Below are 22,369 nucleotides of genomic sequence, written 5' to 3' on the forward strand. Positions count from 1 at the left end.
GAAAAAATATTAAATAACCCTTTTCACTTTTCACTGTTCATTTGTTAATATTCAAGAGATAACTAAGCCCCAAAAATTTATTATCAAAAAACAGGATTTCAAGAATTATCACCCACATGAATAATGAATGTTTGAAAAGAATTTTTTTATTGTGAAAACATAGTATTTTTTTTCATATCGAAAGTTATCGTTAAAAAATCAGATGTGTGATAATAAAAAAATGTGGGTGATTATTATTGAAATCATATTTTTTGGATCAAAAACATCGGCTCGATTATTCATTTTTGAGTTTTTGATATTTTTTCGTGTTATATCACACAGAATTAAAAAGAATATCGAGATAGAAATTTAATTATCAAATATTGGTATTTGAAACGATTAATTAGTATTCAACAATTGGTTATTAATTATTTAGCAAATGTAATTGAATTTTCAAAAAAAAAACAACACTCCGAAAAAAGTTATGATTTCAAAAATTATTATCCATGTTTGAAATTTCTTTCTTCATTGGGTCAACTTTCGAATGGGACTTTTTCCTTTATTGGCACTTTTATTGTTTTTGCATGTCAGTCATTCAATAAAGCAAGATGGACCTCAACATTTGGACGAAGGTGTTTATTAACAAGCACATTAAAAAAGTGGTTTGTTTTTCGAATTTTGTTTATTTATCGTAGAGATACAGCAATTATTTATTTATTTTGAAGTGATTTTTTTCAGCCGAAGAAGCATTTCACAAAATATTGAAATCCATTTTTCAAAACTACTAGCATTATCTTTTTTATATTCAAAATCTTAAGTTGAACAACTTGTTTTTTCTTGATTTTTTCTCACATCATTTTTTTATCAACATGCGAACACAAATTTGAAAATTTCTTTGTTATAAAAATGAAGTGTTAAAAATAAAAATATGATATGAAATATGCACACTCTTATGAAGAAGAGTGAAAAATGTTGAACATTAAAATTTTTTATTTGTCTCAAACAGGTGAAATTTCACAACATTGTATGATCTGAGATCAAATTTATTCTGTTATGATGTGTTTGATGTAAATAGAAAATTTTAATGTTCAACATTTTTCACTCTTCTTCATAAGAGTGTGCATATTTCATATCATATTTTTATTTTTAACACTTCATTTTTATAACAAAGAAATTTTCAAATTTGTGTTCGCATGTTGATAAAAAAATGATGTGAGAAAAAATCAAGAAAAAACAAGTTGTTCAACTTAAGATTTTGAATATAAAAAAGATAATGCTAGTAGTTTTGAAAAATGGATTTCAATATTTTGTGAAATGCTTCCTCGGCTGAAAAAAATCACTTCAAAATACATTTAAAAAAAATTCGATATCTCCACATGTGGGGGAAAATACGGACTTTCAAGCTTTTTTTGTACAAAACATGAAAAAATTGTTTCACTCATAACATTTCAAACATTTTCGGATTACAAATTAAATCGAATTTTCTTTTCCGTAAATAAACGTCATTAATACAATAGCAAAATGTTTTGTAACGTTACACGAATGTTAAAAAATGGACGAATTTTTATTGTGTTCTTTGATCTTAAAAAGTCAAAGAAAAGTGCATATCTTTTCAATGAAAATGCCTGAAAAGAAATATTTTGCCCCAATTTGAGAAAAATATTTGTTTGAGTGGAATGAAATAAAATTCAGAAAGCAAAAAGTTTGTAAAACAAACTTTTGTAATTTGAATAAATATTAATAATTCAATAAAATTCACTGATCCCCATTGTATCTAATGTTTGAGTTTTACTCCATAACAAATAAATTTATTCATATTACTAATTTTTGAGAAATATTTGCTTATTCTTTTTGATGAATGCATCCAAAAATAACTTCTTTCATAAAATTAAAATATAATAATAATGCAGTTTGTTTACGTTGTAGCGTGAACATGCTTGCGACATTTCTGTTTGAGAAGCCAACGCGATGAAGCTTGCCCAAAAGGAAGAAAAAAGTTTTCTTAAACCTTTTCCTTCAAGATTTATTAATTTTTAAACAGATATAAACAAACTTTGATTGAATGTCCATCTTCAAGTTAAGCTGCCCTCTTCAAATAGTTTTCAGTACATAAGTAATAAAACTTTATATGAAGAGAAATATATGAAGAGTAATAAAGAACATTGAGGAGCAAAGTTGAAACAAATAAAAAAAAAAAAAATTGTTATTTGAAAAAAGAAAAAAACAAATTCAGAAATAGCTATGAATGAACAAAAAAATAGAAAATGAATGCTAAGTACATGATAATAATCATGATCATAATAATAGATAGAAAGAAGAAAGATAGAAGAAATATTAGAAATTAAAAAATCGGAGATGCGTGCACAATCTGCACAGTATTGATTCGCTCTTGATATAAATTACCGAAGCATAAGATCGCAAAACATATGAAAAAATAGAAGAGGATAGTGAATATAATTAAAAGTCGTGAAATGTTGAAATAGAATTCAATTATTTGTAAAGAGAATCAAAATTGTTAAAGAAATAGTAAGAAAAGCATTTGATGAATATGCAATGAAAAATCAGCTATTGAGGTTGTGACATTCCGCTGAGTGTAGGATAATTAACTTTCAACGCCCTGCCTCCAAATTGAAATCCGTTCAGACCCAAAATAGCATTTTTTGCACTTTCTTCATTTGTAAATTCAATAAACCTGAATGAAAGAAATTTATAAAGAACGAATAAGAAATAAAAATTTCGCAAATTTCAAAAACGTGATTAAACTATTATTTATTTTGAAAAAAATTGACAAACCCAAAGCCTTTGTGAAGACCAGTTTCAGGATTTTGCATCATTTGACACGAAACAACTGTACCAAATGGTTCAAAAAGAGGTCTAATAATATCCTCACCCATATCAAATGGCACAGATCCAACATAAATGCGATTTAACATAGGCTTTACAGGGGTCAATTGTTGAGTAGGAGAAGCAATCCCAGACATTTGAGGGACTGAACCAGAAACAGGGGCAGGGCCTGGCATGACAACTGATGGTCTGTTAACCTTTATATTTCTTCCACAGAAGAAAAAACCATTCATTTCTTGCATCGCAACTTGAGCAGATTCAGGGAAAAAAAAGTCAATAAAGCAAAATCCTTTTGATCTTGTTGTCCCAGGTTCCTGAATAAAAATATTACAAAACATAATATCAATGATAAAATTGAGTGTGCCAAGATAATAAGAAACCATTTGCAACTGAACAGTGCGAATTGGTCCAAATGGAGAAAAAAGAGATCGAATTATCGGTTCAGTAATTTCGAAGTGCAAAGAGCCAACATAAATCTTTGTTTGTTGTGAAATAGGAATTGCCATTTAAATAGATATATATAAATCAGTGCTAACTTTTGGAGGAAAAGATAAAACTTTGTTTTAAAGGATCAATAATCCTATAACATTAAATATTACACCCATAAAAAATGATATTTGAAAAAATATTGATAAAATCTTCGAAACTATTGATTCCTATAATTGTCGGAAAATATTTTGGAAAATACATTGAAAACTATGATTCGAGTATGCTTAAAGAGGACTCTAAAAATGGTGCCACATCAATGTCAAATATTCGTATAATTCCACATGTTTTTGAGAAAATGCCGGAAATACGAATTGAATATGGATATATAGGGCAGATTGAAATTCGTCATGATTTGGAAACTAAATTTAATATTCATATAAAAGATGCTTTTCTGATTTTTCGACCGAATTTATCCGATCCATCTGTTAAAGCTTCTCAGACTGGGTATATAAATACATTAAAAGACAATCAAGCAGAACTAATGAGTGGAAACAATGATATGTTTAATTCAACTCGAAATATGGAGGAAAAAAGTCAAGAAGACGAGCAATTCTCAAAATTTTTAAATAGCACAATTGTCGATTTTCTCTTCAAACAGTCGTTTTCATTGGAAAATGTTTGTATAATTTATGAAGACGCTTCAAATCCACATTTCCCTTTCTCGTTTAATATTCCTTTGAAAAGTGCAAAATGCATAACTACCAATATAGAAGAAATTACAGATGAACATGGCAATAAAACAAAAGAAACAAATAAAAAAATTGAAATTCAAGAATTTTCTTTGCTTATAAATAGAAGATTTGCCAGATATACGAGAAAAGAAGACATTCCAGAAGATCCTCGAGAGTATTTTTTGAATTTAGCAAAATCTTCGAATTTAACACCAATAATTGAACCTATTTCTGCAAATCTGAAGGCAACAAAGATAAAACATAAAAATAAAATCTATAAACGCCCTGTGCTTGATGTGCATATTGAGGCAATGCCAATAATCGTTCATTTTTCTGAGGCACATGCGATTCCCTTAATGCAATTGTCACTTACAATATTGAAAGAACGTCATTGCGAAGAATTCAGAGTGAATCGTCCGTTTGAAGGCAGGCTCGGAATCGACTTGCTTAGGCAGCGGCAGCAGATGAAGGACATTCAGCCAGAAGAGCTTCCTCTGGAGGATATGCAGCATTCCGTTAGACTTCGCTCGCGGCAGCTGTGGCGGTGGCTGTATGGCTGCATGAAGGAGCGAGTGCTGCAGAAGATGGAAAGCCGGCGGATGAGAAGGAAGATGGAAGAGCGAATACGCGACAGGAAGGTGTATGAGGAGCAGCTGGCGAAGTTTGAGAATGTCCTTCGGGCAAATCCCAGCGAGGCAGGAAAGCTGAAGGAGACGCTCTTGTCGTACGGAGGCCGAGCAGCAGAGGAGCAGCTGAAACAGAAGCAGTTGCCGATGCAGGAGAGAGACGGAGAGACAGGAGAGATGAGAGAGAAGTGGTATGCTGAAACAGCAGAGGAATTGAAAAGAATTGAAAAACGCAAAATTTTTACGTTGAAGAAGCTCGAAGAAGATGTCAATGAACGAAAAAGACTCGGAAGGCCTTTGGAAAGAACGAAGGAAGAGACGGAAAGGCTGCAAAGAGAAATCAATCTTCAATGGAAGAACAATTTGGTGAAGGAAAACCAAGAAATGCAGAAAAGAAAGAAGGAAATTGAAGAGAAGTTTGCAAAAGAACAGAAAGAACTGGAAAAAGAAAGAAAAGAGAAGAACAAAGATTCGAAGCAGAAGAAAAGCAAAAAGACATACAAGCCACTAACAGAGAAAGAGCTGGAGAAATTAGGGCTGTGTGCAGCCAATTTGGAGATATTGGCGTTCTTTGAAACAAAATATTCCCCAACTGACATTAAAATCTTCCGTATGCTGCACCGCGCAAAGATGAGACTGGCTGACAGCGCTCAGAGGAGCTGCTTTGCCTTTTCTTCGTCCACGTCTTCTGTTTCCACGCTGAGCAAGGCCTTTCCTTCTCAAAGCTCTTCAGAGTCTTCAGAATCTTCTGAAGGCGACAAGAAAAGATGGCAGAGAATCAAGTTTTCCATTTCTGCTGCTCAGCTGGTTGTGATATTCTCCAAGACAACTTTGAAGCAATGTGCTCAAATTGAACCAGGAACATCTCCACCTCATTCTTCTTTATTTGACAATGCAAAAGCCACAGCCTCTCCTCTTTCTTCTGCTTCTGCTTCTGCTTCTTCTTCTTCTTCATCTTCATCTTCTTCAACATCTAATTCTGATAGTTCTCCTATTACAACATTTCCCAATCATATTTGCTCAAACAATTCTTCTCCTCAACATACAGCTGCCTCTGAAGAGATTTTTGAACAGTCGTGCCATTCAACTTCGACTACTTCACTCAGAAATTCTTCAGCATTTGTCGACAAACCAGTGCTGAAAATTGAAGTGAAAGGGGTCGCTGTGTCTGTTGGCCATCGCCCCACTAACAATGGCATTGATCTGTCGTGCCGCGTCTTCAGCGCAGGAATATTTGATTTGTGTGCTGCAGAAAACTCTCCCTTTCATTCAGTTCTTCATATTTCTCCAAAGCCATCAACACTCAATCAAATGCAGATGAACTCACAAATTAGACAACTCAATGAAAATGCTTGGTTTTCGCTGGATTTGAACACATCTCCATGTGATTCGTTTTCAAGTTTTTATCTGCGCTGTCTAATGAGCCCAACCGTGCTGTGTGTTCCGTCCTCTCCTTTCTTGTCTGTCCTGTCGTCACTCATCGACATTATCACCCTCGAAACTCCAATCGTCTCCTCAAAAACGAACCAATCGTTTGCACCGAATGATCTTTCACTCTCAGCGGAAATGGCAACAGACGAGCAAAGCATTGAAAGTATTGAAAATGTCGAAAGTGCAGCTTCAAATGGCAGTAGGCTTCTCAATTTGGATGCGATGCTCAGTCGAGCGGGCCTTTTGAAGCAGATCACGTCCTTCAAAAAGAACACCCAGGCGAAATGGGATATTCTGATGCAGGGGCGCAACACAGCTGACATCGATGTCAACATTCCAGACGTGGCTGTGGTTATTCCGATGGATGACTCACAGCCAGAAACGCCTGCACTTTGCTTTTCTGTTCATAAAACTGCAATAAAGACAGTCTTTGGCCACGCCACAGGTACAGTGAATTCTCATCAGATTGTTGCTGAAGAGACATTCGACCGAATCAACATTTCTTTTCATGGCGTGTCTCTTTCTGTCACACACGTGCCTCTTTTGGGAGTCGATTTTTTTGGCAATAAAAGTAGCTTGCTTTCAAATCCTGGCACTTTTTCCACATCACATCCGATGACTCATCTTCCATTCTCTCAGCATATGCTCCAGTCACCAATTGCCTCTCTTTGCAAAGATGCCACAATAGATTTGTGTGCGCTTATGGCCATTGATGACTCGAATGATCGCATTCCGCATCACATCATAAGAGGCACAGTTAATCCAGTTTCCGTCAATTTGTCTGACAAAGAGATTATTTTGTCGTGGGTTGTTGCATGCAACCTGGCGAAGGTCTTTGGAATCATCGAAGATACACAAGAAGTCAGCGATCTGCTGCTTGATCACTCATCTGAAATAAGTGTAGGCTTGATGGGCAGAGAGGAAATGAGCAACAGAAGAATCGAAGAATTGCACAGCACGCAGGATGCCATCATTGTGCAAGATAATAACGATCAATGCGATGATTACATTCTCCATTCACACAAAAAGCGTTCTATTTATGCTGAATTGAAACGATTGAGCGAAATAAATTCAATGGCACTTTCTGTGCTACCGTCATTTGGATATTTTGAAGAGAAGCATTTGCTTAAAAACATCAAAGGAATCCTTTTAACTTCACAAATACAGTTGGACTTGCATAATCAACTTCTTTTCTTGCATCCTCCAAGAAGCGAAAAGTATGTGCAAGGAGATACGAAAATAACAATAAAACGAATCGAAATGAAAATAGGGAAAACAAAAGAGAAGCAAACCGAATTTTTAGGAGCTAAATCTTCATCGGGGTTGGCGAACTTGCTTTTGTCATACGCCAACTCGCACAACTCGTCAGGGCGTTCGATTGTCTCTCTGATTGTTGAAGATGCCGAGTACCACTCTTACGAAACAACACGCCATGAAACACTTCGGGTGGATGTCAAAGCGATGAGGATTTTGAATCTTCTCGAAGCAGACAAAGAAGAATCGAGTCAATGTTCTTTGACAGATGAGCCCAATCGATTGTCTCGCTCTCAGCTTTTATGCAGCCTTTATGAAGAAGAAACAGGAGATCCTCTGATTAAAGATAGAAGAGAGCATCAAGCACCAGATACTACGTTCTTTGGCAGTCTCAACGAAGCGAAATGTCTAAATCCCTCTTGTTTGTTAAAGAATGGAACTAACTCCGAACACTCCAACGCACAAGCTATTCTTCCACACACAGATTTACCTGCTTCTTCACCAGCCTCTTCATTTGCATCAGCATCAGCCTCGTCTACTTCTTCATCCGCACAAAGCGCTTTGTTTGATGGCATCATCAACAAAGATTTGGAATGTGCCTGCGATCATCTTTTAGAAAAACTGACATGGAAAGATCTTCCACCAGAAGGTCTGATGAGCAACAGAGAGGCTTCTGAAGAGGCAATGAACAAAAAACAAGAAGGCACTTTTCTTTCTATTTTGTATGTTATTCAACGGCCAGAAATGAATCTTCGTTCTCCAACAGAACCTCCTCCATATATTGAAAGAAATGCATTTTTGAATCAATCACAGAGCGAAATTGCTTACACTGAGCCGCCTTATTCTGATGATTTTCAACATTTCTTCCAATTTCCGCGCCAAACATTTGACGTTCCTGCATTTTTAAACAATTCTCATTCGCCTTCCTATCAATCATCTTCGAATAATCAGATGAATAGTTTACAGAATGGAAGTTCAATTCGCAGTTTAAAGCCAAAAATTACACCAGAAAATAGAAATTTGTATGTTGTGATGGCGCCCCTCGTGTTGAATCTTGACAGAGTTGTTCTGACTGAAGTGCTCAGCATCACACAAACGGTCTTCAATGAGCTTCCGACATTTGCTCAGTCTGCGTTTATTCGCTTGCTAACACACGTAAATTCACCAGATACTAATGATTCAAATGATATGCAAGCAATTCAGGCTTCACTGAAAACAAACACGATTCACAATGAAAGCCAAAGTTTAACTGAAGAAACAACATCTTCTTCTGATAGCGAAGAGGCTTATTTTGCAAGCTTGCTGTCTGACATGGTCAAAGTGTCGATGATAATGAAAATTCCTTCTGTTGATGTTCTATTAACAGACTCGCTTTCTTCTCTGGCTCTGTTTTCTGTGGATGGCGTGTCTGTCACATTGAAAGAAAGAAATGCGCTTAATTCTTTTGTTTTTGAAGCATCTCAGATGCATCTGTTTGATCGATCAGCTGAATGCAGTCGAGAAGATGGAATGATATCTCTTCCATTGCATCCTTCCTCAAAAATTATTTCTGTCAATTCGAAGCTGTCAAATACAGTCACACCTTTTTTGATTCAGAATTCTGACTCCAGCAAAGCAATCCACATTTGCCGTCATACTCATTTTTCATCGCCAGACGAGCCATCAAAGCCATTTTCATTGACGATGATTCATTTGGCAACTGTTACTGTTCTTCCTTCTGTGCCATTTTTGGGTTGTGTTGCGGAATATCTCGACAGAACTTCTTCTGTTGTGGATGCTTTCAAGTCTGTTCTGTCAGTCGCCCAACAACGATTACAAAACGAATTGATGCATTCTGTGAAAAATAAGATTGAAGATAGCACTTTTCATAATTCAATCCTTTTAGAGCCAGCTGAGACTGCTTCTGCATCTTCTGCATCTTCTGCATCTTCTGCATCTGTAGCACTTGGAGATTCAGAATCTGAGTCTTCGCACATGAATTCAGAAATTACTCAATGCGAAAGACGCACAAAATGTGAAGTGCCTCAGAAAGAAAGAATTGCTTCATTTTTTGAGTTTTATTGTGAAGGAGCAGTGTTGGAAATTCTTGATTCTTGCCCTCCAGTTGCCTGCAACTTCTCTCAGAAGAAGATCAAACATCTTTCAAATGGCGTTGCATTCAACATAAAAAGAATTTCTTTCCAAAACGGAAGCCCTCTTCCTTCTTTAGTCCCTCTGTGTGATGTAACTTCTCACATATTCCTTTCAAAAAAACAGATAAGAAATAGAGAAAATGAATTAACAGCAAGTTCATTGAAAGACGAAGCTGAATGGGACGATTATGAAGAAGAGCAAGCTGATCGTGAAGAAGAACAAACAGAAATGCAAACAAGAATAAAAGTGGACAAAGACACACATTTGCATCGCAGATGGGCATCAATTGAATGCTTTGAGGCTTCTCTGGTGAATCAGGAGTCAACTCTTTTATTCGATGACTGCTATCCGTATTTCAACAGCTGGGACATAAATCGCACAGAATCAGCGCTTACGGCAGAGATAGATGCCAATTGCTGCATTTCTACAATTGATCCTTCACATCCATCTGAAATACAACAAACAAACGAACATTCTAAATGTGCTTTATACGACATCTCATCGTCAATTAATAACCTGCACATAACACTCTCGGAAACGCAAATACTTAAGCTTGTTGTTTTGATGAGGGATATTTTGAATGCAGTATCGACTGTTCCTGCTCTTGTGTCTGCCTTTTTTGCTTCTTCGTCCTTATCATCTTCATATTCTGCTTCATCTTCTGCTTCTGCTTCGGTTTCAGCTTCAGCTTCAGCTTCATCATCATCTTCAGAATATAATGCATATACCACAGAAAATTCTGAAAAATCTCATCTAAAAAGAAGCCAGTCCATCTCAAAAATTGTCAAGTCGTTGCAAACGAATGTTTTCGGAAGCTCATCTTTGCAAAAGGTTGGAAGAAACGATGACTGCACAGCTGAATCTTATCCACTTGTTCACTTTTCTTTTAAAATGGGTGGAACACTTATTCAAATTTTGAACGACAAAACGAAACATCCAATGATCATACCAATTAAGTTAGACTCAGCCTCGTTATATGCTCAATTGTATGCACCAGAGAAAGCACTACAAAAGGATTTGCCGCTGCTGGATTTGGCTTTTGAAGCTCAAAACATTTTTAGCCAAATTGGAACTGGTTTGTATTCACAGCCCTTTTTTTATATCAACACACCATACATTTCGAGTGCACTGACTTTGCATACAGACAGCACTTCCTTTGAATTGTGTGTTGGCCCTTTCATCTTCAACCAGAAGCAACTTGCTGATCCCACTAATGCCACAAGCAACCAAAGTTCTCTTTCGAGTATTCCAGTTTCAGCAACTGGTAATAATAATGTTAAAGCTCTAATCAAACGTGCGACAAAATTGCCATGTGATGAATTTGAGAAGTCAACAGAAGATGAAGCATTACCAAGAGATGCGTTTAAATCGAATCCTCTTTTTAACACTTGCAAATCTGAAATTGATTCATGCCATTTGCATCTATCAACAACCAACATTCAACAAGATGCGTCTCAGCAAGCATTGCTTCAATTCAACTATTACTCAAAAGTTCCTAACACAACTGTTAATTCCACATCTTTCAGTTTATCTTCTTCTGCGCATATTTTTGTGGCTATGAATTCTTTTTGCCTTTGCCTCTCAAACGAGCAGTTGACTTCACTTCTGTCTGTATTGACATTCTTATCGCAGCATTCATCAGTTATTGTTGCTTCACTGCTGATGGACGATGTTGCATCCATTTCTGATTTGATGGCAAGCAAAATGGAGTCAAATGACGAAATAGGGGGAGATTTATCACTCACGCAACATCCCATTTCTGAAAATGATGAAAAAACTAACATTTCCGTTGATTTTTGTGCAGCTTCATTACGTCTCTTGTTTTTCAGCAAAGAAACGCCTCTGTTCCTTGCTGCTCTCAACGGATTAGCTCTTTCTTACGAGAAGAATTTTTATAGTTACCAAATTTCTGGTGAAATGGAATCATTATTTGTGAAAAGCCTAATAAAGACAAATATTCATTCTCCAAATAAAGCTTTATCAATTACAGATTCCTCAGCCTTTACGCCTGTTCAACATGAAATGAACGATACGTCTAATTCGACAAATCAGTGCGATTTTATTGCCCAACAAGAATCAATCAATCAATACACGCATCTTGTTGTGTTTGTGCCAGAGGACGATGGAGATGAAGAAGAGACACAAAGCATTTTATCTCAAATGCTAAAAAACAAAGCGCTTTCACTGAATGTGTCAGTGTCGTGCGATGAACGCACACAAACAGCGCCATCGGTCAATGCTACATTTATATGCAGTTCTTTGCGAGTTGTTTTCCTGGCTTATTATTACAGGAGCTTCGTAAAGTTTGGATTAGGACTTTTCTCTCTCTTCGATAGAAGCTCAATCAAGCCGAAGAAAGCAATACCAACCAAACAGAGCTTAACAGAAACATTTTCATTCATAAAAGAGGAAATAAGACCAGAACCGTCTGAGAATTCACAGACTGTTTCATCATCTCGCTCAACTGATATAACTTCTTATGAAACAAAGCATCATAATTTGACAAACGAATTTTCAGAATCAAAATCTGATGTTGTTGCATTTGAAAAAGATGATAATTCAGATTCAAAAATGCACATTTCTAGTTTCACTGCAATGGTCAAGATAAAAGCACCAATGTTTTTCATTCCTGTCAACTCGAATTCTTCAGAAATGATGGTTGTATCTTTCTCAGATTTTGATCTTTCAAATACTCCCATGATTCAAAATGCATACTCAGAGGAATTACAACAATATACAAACTTGCAATTTTCATTGAATGATTTGGTTGTTATCAAAGCAGCGTTGCCGCATGATAAAATATTGAATCTTATGCAAATAAGAACTCATACGACTGAAGAAGCAATGAGACAGAGTTCATCCAGAGAAAAGTTTTATCTTTTGCTCTCCAAAATGAACATTGATTCAGTTTCTGCTCCTCTCCTTTCTTTTGGTTTTAAAGGAACAACTGTTTTTAATGAAGAATACATCAGCAAATTGTTAAACTACACGAACAAACGAGATAAGGAGAAGTTTTATGATCATAAACATATTCAACAAATGATTGAAAATGGTACACTATTATCAATTACAGCATGCTGCTCACATGCTCAAGTGCATCTGAATGATGATCAGATTCACACCATCTTTTCTATTTTGACACAAAATATGAGCGAAGGAAGAATAAATGAGGAGGAGCACAAACTTGTAAGGAATGACTTTGATGATTCAGAACACCTCTCATTGCTTTCTTCTGTTGATATATCTTCAGAACAACAAAACAAAACCGAAGAAAGTTCTGAAGGAGATGAAGAAACCGAATTAAGAGACCAAGAAAAAGATTTGCCTAATTCTGATTTAAATAATCTGCAAGAAATATTTGAAGCCGAAGAGCACACCCAAAAGATGCACTTTGCTGAAATGATAAGAAAACAGTGGTACAGAAATTGTGCGTTGAATTTAAACACCACAAAAATACTGGATGCTTCTTTTTCCATTCCTTCTATTGTTATCAACTTTTCTGAGGGGAAATCAGAAAGCATACCAATTTCAAAACTCTGTTCATGCCGCACTGAAAGCGAAACGGAGCAAGCAGAAAGAAGAGCCAATACCATTTTCTCTGCCCCGTTTTGTTCTGTTGTAATGCATTCTTATCAAATAAGCGTTTCAAAATTTGCTGACAAATCTCATAGTGCTTCTTTTTCTGTTCAAGATATAATTGTGAGAGACACCCGTCCAAGAAATGGATCGTTCCGAACAGAATTTGTACCATTGACTCCGATTCCCACAAATGACACTTTCCAAGAAGTGCTTATCTGCCAGTCGTCACACGAAAATTCATCTGAATCTTCTCAGAATCCATCTGCCTCAATAACATCTTCTCGGTTCTCGTCGAATGAGTACTCAGAACAATTACACGAGTCAAACAGCACTCCAGCATTGCTTCTGAAATATTATCATACTCCTTTATTAGGGCAGTCATTTAGAGCCAATATAAATTCTCCACAACTATTTATAAACATGCCATATGATATTGCACTATTGAAGCTTATCACAGATTATGCATCCTCAATTGGTACTGAAATGAAACTTCTGTTGCATTCTTCATCTGAAGTGGAATCGATTGGAACTTCAGATTATTTAAAGCTCAGAAAAGCACGGGTCTGCGCGAAATTAAGTACTTCTCCGTTTTTGTATCTTCCTGTTTCCATTCAGAACAAATTGAGGCATAATTACGAACATTCTGAGATCACCAATAAATTCATGATCCATCGTTCGCTTTCATCCCCGTTCTGCATTCCCCAGCCGTTATGTTCGTCATGTACCTCAGTGAGCATATCAATCATCTCTCCTTCTGTTGCTTATGTCAGCAACCCTTCAAAACGGGCCTCGTCGTTTCTGTCTCTTTCTGCCGATCTTTCTGTGAGTCTTTTCGCTGGTCCTCCTCCGAAAACTCCTTTGCGCGATTTTCTCTTCGAATCCGGTGTTATCAAAGAACATGTCATTCTGCAGCAATACAAAGAAATGAAATCAATCCTTCCGATGTTCAAAAAGCCGAAAGAAAGAGAGGAAAATACGAATGTGGCTGAAACATTGGATACCCAAACTATCAGAAATGAAAAGAAGGCGGATTTGCAATCGCAAACTGCTTCTTTCTCAAACGCTTCATCTGACTATCGTCAATATGATGAAGCAAACTTATCCCCTGTTCTTCAGCTCTTTTCTCAAGCAGGTGCAAAATTCATCCCACTTCCACAAGAGAGAGGAGGCTATTTGAGTAGCGAGCCTGTTGACACTCCTCTCTCTGCGTCTGAAGCAAACCGTTTAATGCGCAGCGCAAAACCCTTCTCTATCTGTTCAATAATGTCAAATCGCTCCAAATCAGATGAAAGCAAATTAAGAATAAGTGACAGAATTCAAGCACATCACGATAATGACTCCGAATTTCATTCTATTGGATCACTGGCCCCTTCGACTTCTCCTTTGCCTTCTTTAACTTCATCTCCAAATTCATCACTTTCATCTTCTCCTTCTCCTTCTCCTTCTCCATCTTCATCACCTTTTTCTTCATATTCAGAAGATTCATTAACTGACTCAGAAAGCTCTGATGCAACTTTATCTTTGCTGGATCGAGTGCATTCAATTTTCTTGGAACAAGAAACAGTTGTTTCAATAAATATCCAAAACATAAGACTTCGAGATGGCTTATTGAAATATGAGAGAAAAGTGCAAGAAAACGGAAATCATTCCGTTCGAAAAGATCCATCATACAATTTGATTATCAGAAGGAATTTGAATACAACCTTTTCCATTCAATTTATGTCAACTTTCCTGTTTGGAGGGACCTTCAGCACGCTCATTCCATCGATGGAGCAGAGAAGCGAATCGCAAACATCTTCATCCATCAACGCATTATCCACTCAAACTGTCTCTCTGCTTCCACCCAGTTATCCAAGCAGCATCCGATCTCCAACTTTATCACACTTGCTTCTTTCACAAGTGAATTTGAGGATTAATCAACCCGTGACCATTGGCCTGAATGATTGGGATGTTGTGAGGATTACCAGAATTGTGTCTACGATTGTGTCTGGCATTGCATCTGTGCAAACAAAGATTGAGGAAGGCGAAAAAGAGGCACTTCAAAGACGAACACAAAAAACTACCGAAACGGAAGCGGAAATGGAAACAAATGAACAGTTTATTGATTCAACACCAGAGGAATGCAATGAGAGTTCAGAGGAGCAAGTGAGAAAAGATATTTTCTTGAGTGATTCTGGTTGGGAACAAGAAAAGATAATAACTTCTTTGACAGAAAGTGAAATAGAAAAGGGGAAAATTAATCCTTACATTGTTGCTTCTCTGAAGAAAGCCATCAACACTCCCTTTTCAAAGAACTATAGGCTCGCTCAGAATGACAAAGATATAAATAAAGATGAAGTGAAGCAGCTTGACCAGCAAAAATCTCTTTCTTCAGATAATTTCATTTTCTGTGATGCAACCAATCAACAGGAAGCACAAACAACTCCGCAGAACATACGCCGCGAGAAGGCTGTGATTGGTCATCTGCTCACTCTTGTTCCAAGAAATTCTTTGTTTTGTGCATCTCCTTCAACACCTCTTTCATCTCTTCTATGGGCCTCTGGAAAGCTTTCTTCACTTTCGTTCTTCCCTTTTATTAATCTTTCATTGTCTCAAATACTCGTCCAGGCTTCCTTTTCAATAGAAGGAATACGTCTCCTTCTTTTGGGAGATTCGAATGCTGCAACAGAGAAAGACTCTCACTTTACAGTTGACTTGGAATCTTTTTCTGCAGATGTTGTGTCATTGTGCAGTGGCAAGTCGAAGATGTTGAATGCCGAAAAGTTTTCTGCATCTTTTCACCAAGGCTTTCAATCCATCACAAAGCCATCTACAAATAACGGCTTGTTTACATTTTTGAACCAGAATAATCGTTCCACTGATTTATTCTCAATTGATTATCCGCTTCCAACACTTCCATCCAGAGACAGTTTTTCCAATCCAAACGAAACTAGTATTTTGTCTGTGAAACCATTCGTTTCAATTTCTGGCAGGGCTCATCTTTATCTTTCGGTTCAGCTTTTAAACAAGCGTTTAATGAGACAGGAACCACTCTTGGAAAGGATACGCATAACATCAACTATTTTCCCAAAAGATCTTAATAATACCAAAAGTTACACAGCACAACTTTTGAGAGAAAATATAAAACTTCTTAACGCACTCCTTCCTCCATTTGAGTCTCTTTTTATTTCACTTCCTCTTCCACTATCATCAAATCCAACAATTCTTTCTTATTTGAAGGAAATGCCTACTCCGGCAGAATTCTCTCTTCAAAGTTTAATTAATTCGGTAATGCCGCTTATGTTCGAAATTGTTCTACCAGAGGATGTCTTTATCAACATATCTCCTGCCCTTTCTCGTGAGTTATATTCTTTTGCCAATTCTTCTTTTAAATCTGGAATGGTGCAATATGTTATTCGGGCAGTCAATCGCATGCTTCATCCTCAACAAGACCAGCCGTCTCAGCCTGAAAAGATCCAAAAAAACACATCCCCTTCGACTGCAGGTCTTAACAATAATTCAGACTTCCTTTTGCGGAATGATCAGGACAATGCGAATTCTCTGTCTCCAGCTGTAGATACTTCATACACGATAGTCCTGCGCAATGCAACTGGATGTCCAATTTGGTGCGCTTTGCAAGAAGCACATGCAACAAACATTCAACACTCAGACTGTCTTGAAGATTCACTGGATTCTTCAATAGGCAGTTCATGTGCTATTTTATCTTCATCTTCATCTGCTCCAGAATCGTATTCTTCAATGTTATTAACTTCTTCTGCTTCAACTTCTTCTTCCTTTCTTTCATCTTCCAGCTCAACGTATCGGGAAAATGATGTTAACCTATCTACTTTTGAGGTAGATGCCTCTTCTGACAAAAAGATAAAATTTACTGAAAAGTTATGGAAAACAGCACATTTCATAAGAATATATTTAAACGGTTATTTGCCATCTGAAAGAATCGATCTTTCGCAACTTCTTTTGAAAGTGGTGACATTGAAGCGCACCAGCACAGAAAGTTCACATCTTCCGCGTTCGATAGATCTTCATCTTCACAGCATTTCAAGCTCATTCGAAAAGATAATTCTATTAAGTGGATCAATATTTGTAACTAATCAAACATCAATTCCGATGAGGTTGATGTATTTTGACAAACTTTTTTACAGTAACACTCAAAAAAATTCCGTAGGAATTTCATCAGAGTCTGAAGAAAGTGACATATTTGAGATTGATGATAGCTGTCATGAAAACGAGGATTGCATTTCGTCAAGTCTCATTGATCCTGGCCAGAGCGTATTTGTTCCTGTATCAATTTTGAAAAGCTCGATTGCAATCGAAGCTATCTGTGGACATACTGCCGAAGGATACTCTGAATATTGCCATTCAACACACACGAATCCTCTTTCGCTTAGCATGTTTACAACTGGAATGAATTCATTTATGGAAGTTGTCAAGCTCTCATCTCAATTGAAACAAGAAGGGTCCCCAAAATGGAAAAATGATACAGAAGATGTTGACATGTATTTTTCGCTTTCAAGCAGATCTTTAGATGCGTATACTACTTCAAAGATAATTTCATCTTCTTATCTTTCCAGTGACGCATCAACTTCAATGCAATCATTCAGTAAATATGATTGGGGAACAGCATCAATGGTCTTTTCTGACACTTCAACGAATTCTTCTGAAGAATTATTCTCTTCTGTTAGATTTCCCCAAAGTAATATTAGTTCAGCCTTCTCTTCTCCAAAATTTTCTCATGAAATGGAATTACAAAACGGACGTTTTGAAAAACAAGAGAAATTATCTAATTCTTTAGGCAGTGAAGATATACCACTTTTTTATACATGCATCACAATTGCACCTCCTCTTATTGTTGAGAATTCTTTGCCATTACCACTTGCTGTTGAAATTGCTGCACCCATAGGCGATTCTCTTGAATCAATCGAAAAAATAGATTCTGCCGAGCAGGAACTTTGGCTCCAACAACTCAAAAGCACAAAAGTGAATCAGATAGAAACAGCAACAAAGAGTTCACTTTTACCACAAGACGATACAGTTGAATATGCGGATAACAGACAACGCAAGCCAATTAACGAACAGACTATTTTTGCTGCTGGAAGAAGTTATGCAACAACATCATCCATAAATTCTGCTTCGACAGTACTTATTTTTTTGGCGCCTGGACAGCGCATGTTTTTGTATCATTTACCAATGAATCGAACTCTTTCAATGCGAGTTTCATTTGCCTGTTTGAAGCGCGTGAGAAGTGTTGTCGATGAATGGAAGGCAAACATGCAAAATGTTATTTCGAAGAAGAAGAAGAAGAAGAAGAAGAAGAAACAAAACCTACTTCAAGTTGCAAACGAAAAATTTAACGAAACGGAAAGTGCACGTAATTCTGAAGCAAAAGATCTTGAAGAGCAACCATCCACTGATTATGAAGTACACACTTTGTCTGAGAATTTAATGCAAATTAAGAATAGTTCAGAATATCAAAATGATTTCATCTGCTTTTCTACAATGAATATTTGGACGCCTCACAAATTGTTTTATTCACCAAGCTTATCTGAAGACAATGAGGTGAAAAGGGAACGATTATTCCACCTTTCTGGAACAAAGTTCATTATGGAATCAGTAATTGAGAATAGAAAAGCTTCTGTATTCCTTTATGCTCCGTTTTGGATAAAAAACAAAACTGGATTAGATTTAACATTACAAGAAGTGGATACATCATACTCAATCGTTCATTTAAATGCAGTTTCTAAACTTCCGTGGAGCATTCCCCACTCTTTGGAACCTTCAATGAAAATGGCAGCCATTCAAAGCGCATTTCCACAGCCAGCGACAACACCTGTAGGAAGCGGAGATAGTTTAATGGAGACTGCTTTTTTCACGCAATCTTCACCTTCACCAACTTTAACACAACAACCTTTAGATGAATTTTTGTCTAAACAACCTTTTCCGTTTTCATTTTCTACATTCGCATCTGATCCACCGCTTCTCGTATTATCAAACGATTCGACATTAGCCAATGCAACTTCAAAACCGTTTTCATTATCGAGCAGTTCATCATCATTCAGGGTTATAATCCCCACATCTGAAGGATTAGCACACGATGTGACTGTTGCTGTCTCTGATATTCCACATCCTTTCACATGCACTGAGCTAGTGGAAATATCACCTTCATTTTATCTCATGAATGCATCCCCTGACTTTGTTGTGCTTGTCCGTCAGCACATCAATTCAGGTGTATCCGCTCACCTAAGCACAGCAATTACCACACTTTATCCTGGCTCTCCGGCAACTGAATGGCGCTGGCAGACGGTGCCAACTTTGGATAAAGGAGCAATAGATGTTGCATTGGCTATCCGCTCGAGGAAAAGAAATGAATATGTGGAAGGAGAAGAAATTGATGAACGAAACGAAAGCGGATTTCTATCAGAAGAAAGCTCATCAAAAAGAGAGCCAACTGAATCATCTCAATGGACTGGCAGTTGCTCTTCTGGAAATAGAGAGCCATTTATAATGTCATCAAGCATGTGCTGGTCAACAACTCTGATTGATATTGAAAAGCCAACATCTGTTTTTGCATATGTTAACGACTCAACTGCAGCCATAATCAACTTCAAACCTGAAGTTATGCCATCTTCTTGCTCAAAGAAAATTATTTTGACAGCAGAAGGTTTCAAAACATTTGACATTAAACGTCAGTTATTATTTGACAATTGGCCAAGGATTACTGAAAATTCGTTAAATAACATTGATTTAAAGCAAGAAATGAAGGAAACAAATCCCATTTTGTTTCCGCGTCAGCCAGTTCGAGCCTTTTCATATCCTTTTGCTGTACAAAACCGAACGTTTCGTCGTTTTTGCTGCTTCCAGCGCGACGCGCCATCGCTTGCGATTTCTGTTGAACCGAGATCATCTTTTCCTTTAAGTTATTTTGATTCTACGTGCTTGCCAATATTCTGCATCTCCAACGAAAAATTATCATCTTCTCTCAAATGGAGTATTACAAGAGATGAACAAAAAGCAAGCTTATTTGGCATGACACTTCCTGATAGCTCCAATGTCAAATACTCAGAATTACTTCACATATGCAATAGTGTTCAGTTTGATATTAATACGGCAGTAATAGATATGAGAGTGCCAGGAAGATTTATGCCAATTTTTTATAAAAACCAGCCAAATACTGGAATTTGTTTCAGTGTATTTTCGAGAGGTTCGATTACAATTCTTGATATTTGCGATTTATCCGAACGAGTGTTTCATAAAGCCCAGCTGGTGAAGAGAAAGCGGAAAGACCAATTTTTAATGAGTTTACACGAAAATTATAACTTTACTATGCGTCCATATTCCCACAAAATGAAAGAACATCAGTGGATTGAGACAATCGAATGGCATAATATTCACCACATTGGATCCGAAATTGACAGTTTTATTGAAAGAAGCAAATTCCAACAAATAGACTTTCCAATAGAAATTTGTTTTAAAGCTGCCTCAATAGGGCTCTCATTAATTTCTGAGCTACCACGTTGCTCATTCAAAATCCAACGAAACACAGATCTGACAAGACCGAATGAAATTGCTTACTTGTCAATTTCTCGATTTTTGCTATCATTCATTCCTTCATCAGCATCAAATGATCTTCGAATCTCTGTAGATAACATGCAGCTTGACAACCATACAAATTTGTCGGAATATCCAGTTATTTTTAGCAAAGAACGAAAAATAACAAAAATGGCTGATTGCATTGCGGATTCCGAGCAAATAGAATGTGACCAAATGAATGATATTGAGCAAGTTGAAAACTTTTTGAACATTGAGATGAAGTTCACAAAACCTCACAAAGCATCGCAGCAATTGTCCAATCAGAGGAAATTGCTTTATCCCCTTAAATCAGGAATTAACGAAAAGCTTTCATTGCCATTTGTTGTTAATGAGTTAACTTTGGCTCTTTCTCCATTGGTCATTGAATGCGATTGGCCTTTTGTGAAGACAATGTTGAATTATATGGATGAAATGACCCCAGACAACGTTTCATTGTCTCAGTATATGCAACTATTTGTTTCAAAATTCTTTAGCAAAGAACGCAATCGATTCAACATTGAAGAATTGCGAAATTCTGTAGAAAAAAGCATGTGCCCTTTTCAGTGCGAAGATAAAATTCTTTTGACGCAGTTTTATGGATTGGATCCTATTGTACATTCTTCTGATGAAGAAGAGTGCAAGATTCTGACAGAAATTGTTGATGAAACAGGAAGGAAAATTAGAGGGTATGGCTTAAGCAACCAATCAGGTGATCAACTTATATATTTCAAAAAGATGACAATTTCAACTTCAAAGGTTGTGTTTCATATTCCAGCTCCAAAAGAAAGAATTCCATTTTTCCCTTCAATTATCTCCAAAATCCTTCGAATATTATCATTATATCATGTCGAGTTGCATACACCTGTTTATCTTTCAGAAATAAACTTAGATTCTGTTTATTTGACTTGGACAGACCTTATAAATCTTATTGGAGAAAAATTCACTGCTCAGATTACATCAGAGATGGTGTCAATCATTAGAAAAGCAATTGCAAATGCTGTTTCGCTGAAAAGTGGAGTTGCAGTTTTAAGTAATGCTGCCACTGCTGTTAGTGGAGTCGTTGATCAAGGGAAGAAGTATATCGGAAGTTTTATTTCACAAATGAAGCATGGCGTTTCATCGTGGTTTTCCAATAAGCCAACAAAAAGCTCTAAGCGCTCTTCCTTAGATTCATCAATTACCGAAGAAACAACTCAAAATCAAGATAATGCTTCGGCTTCATCATCTTCTTTACAAACAATCACAGAAACAGGAATTGGTATTTCTCGGAGGCGTCTGATTAGATCATCTCAAATTCGGCCAATTCGGTATATCCCACCATCTGGGAGCATTGTTAATTTTTCCTTTTCATTTGCAGCCTCTGCGAGTCATTTACTTTCCGTGACGGATTATTTGGTTGGAGAAGAAGTTATCTCAGAAGTTTTCATACCTTATAATGCATTGTGTGAAGAAAATGTTCAGCAACTTGATACTTCATATGTTGTGATAACATCACATAGAATAATCCATGTTCAACGAAGGGTTAATGAGCAAATCGAACATTTTGCACTTTTAAAAGAACTTATGATTAAGGAATATGAAAAAAGTATAATAAAAGGAAACAAAGTTATTCTCAGAAGGCGCTCAAAGGATTCGCAAGATACAAGTTTGGATTATTGTATCTCTTGCGATGAAATTTCAACAGCCCGAAATCTTCATGAAATGATTTACAGAACAATGAATTTACGGCAAATTACTTCAAAAAATATTTAATTTTTTTTTTTTTTTTATTTGGCAAAGTTTTTTAGTCATATTTAT

The 22,369-nt window shown here is 36.6% G+C and overlaps 2 protein-coding genes across 2 annotated transcripts; one reads left to right on the forward strand and one right to left on the reverse strand.

Annotated features, from left to right (window-relative positions):
* Window positions 1–1,803: 1,803 nt before the first annotated feature.
* Window positions 1,804–3,391, reverse strand: MONOS_9253 (poly(U)-binding-splicing factor PUF60). The gene is made up of 3 exons (XM_067879735.1): window positions 3,204–3,391; window positions 2,773–3,137; window positions 1,804–2,671 (listed from the first exon to the last, which is right to left on the reverse strand). The coding sequence occupies exons 1-3, from the start codon at window positions 3,327–3,329 to the stop codon at window positions 2,545–2,547; spliced, it is 618 nt and encodes a 205-aa protein (XP_067731784.1). The 5' UTR covers window positions 3,330–3,391; the 3' UTR covers window positions 1,804–2,544.
* Window positions 3,392–4,294: 903 nt separating this feature from the next.
* MONOS_9255 (uncharacterized protein) lies at window positions 4,295–22,324 on the forward strand (the record flags this gene model as incomplete). The annotated part of the gene is made up of 2 exons (XM_067879736.1): window positions 4,295–10,502; window positions 10,572–22,324. The coding sequence occupies 2 exons, from the start codon at window positions 4,295–4,297 to the stop codon at window positions 22,322–22,324; spliced, it is 17,961 nt and encodes a 5,986-aa protein (XP_067731785.1).
* Between the last annotated feature and the right edge of the window lie 45 nt (window positions 22,325–22,369).

Source organism: Monocercomonoides exilis (genome assembly GCF_001643675.1).
Source record: "Monocercomonoides exilis strain PA203 chromosome Unknown scaffold11-1913109, whole genome shotgun sequence".
Taxonomy (NCBI): Eukaryota; Preaxostyla; order Oxymonadida; family Polymastigidae; genus Monocercomonoides; species Monocercomonoides exilis.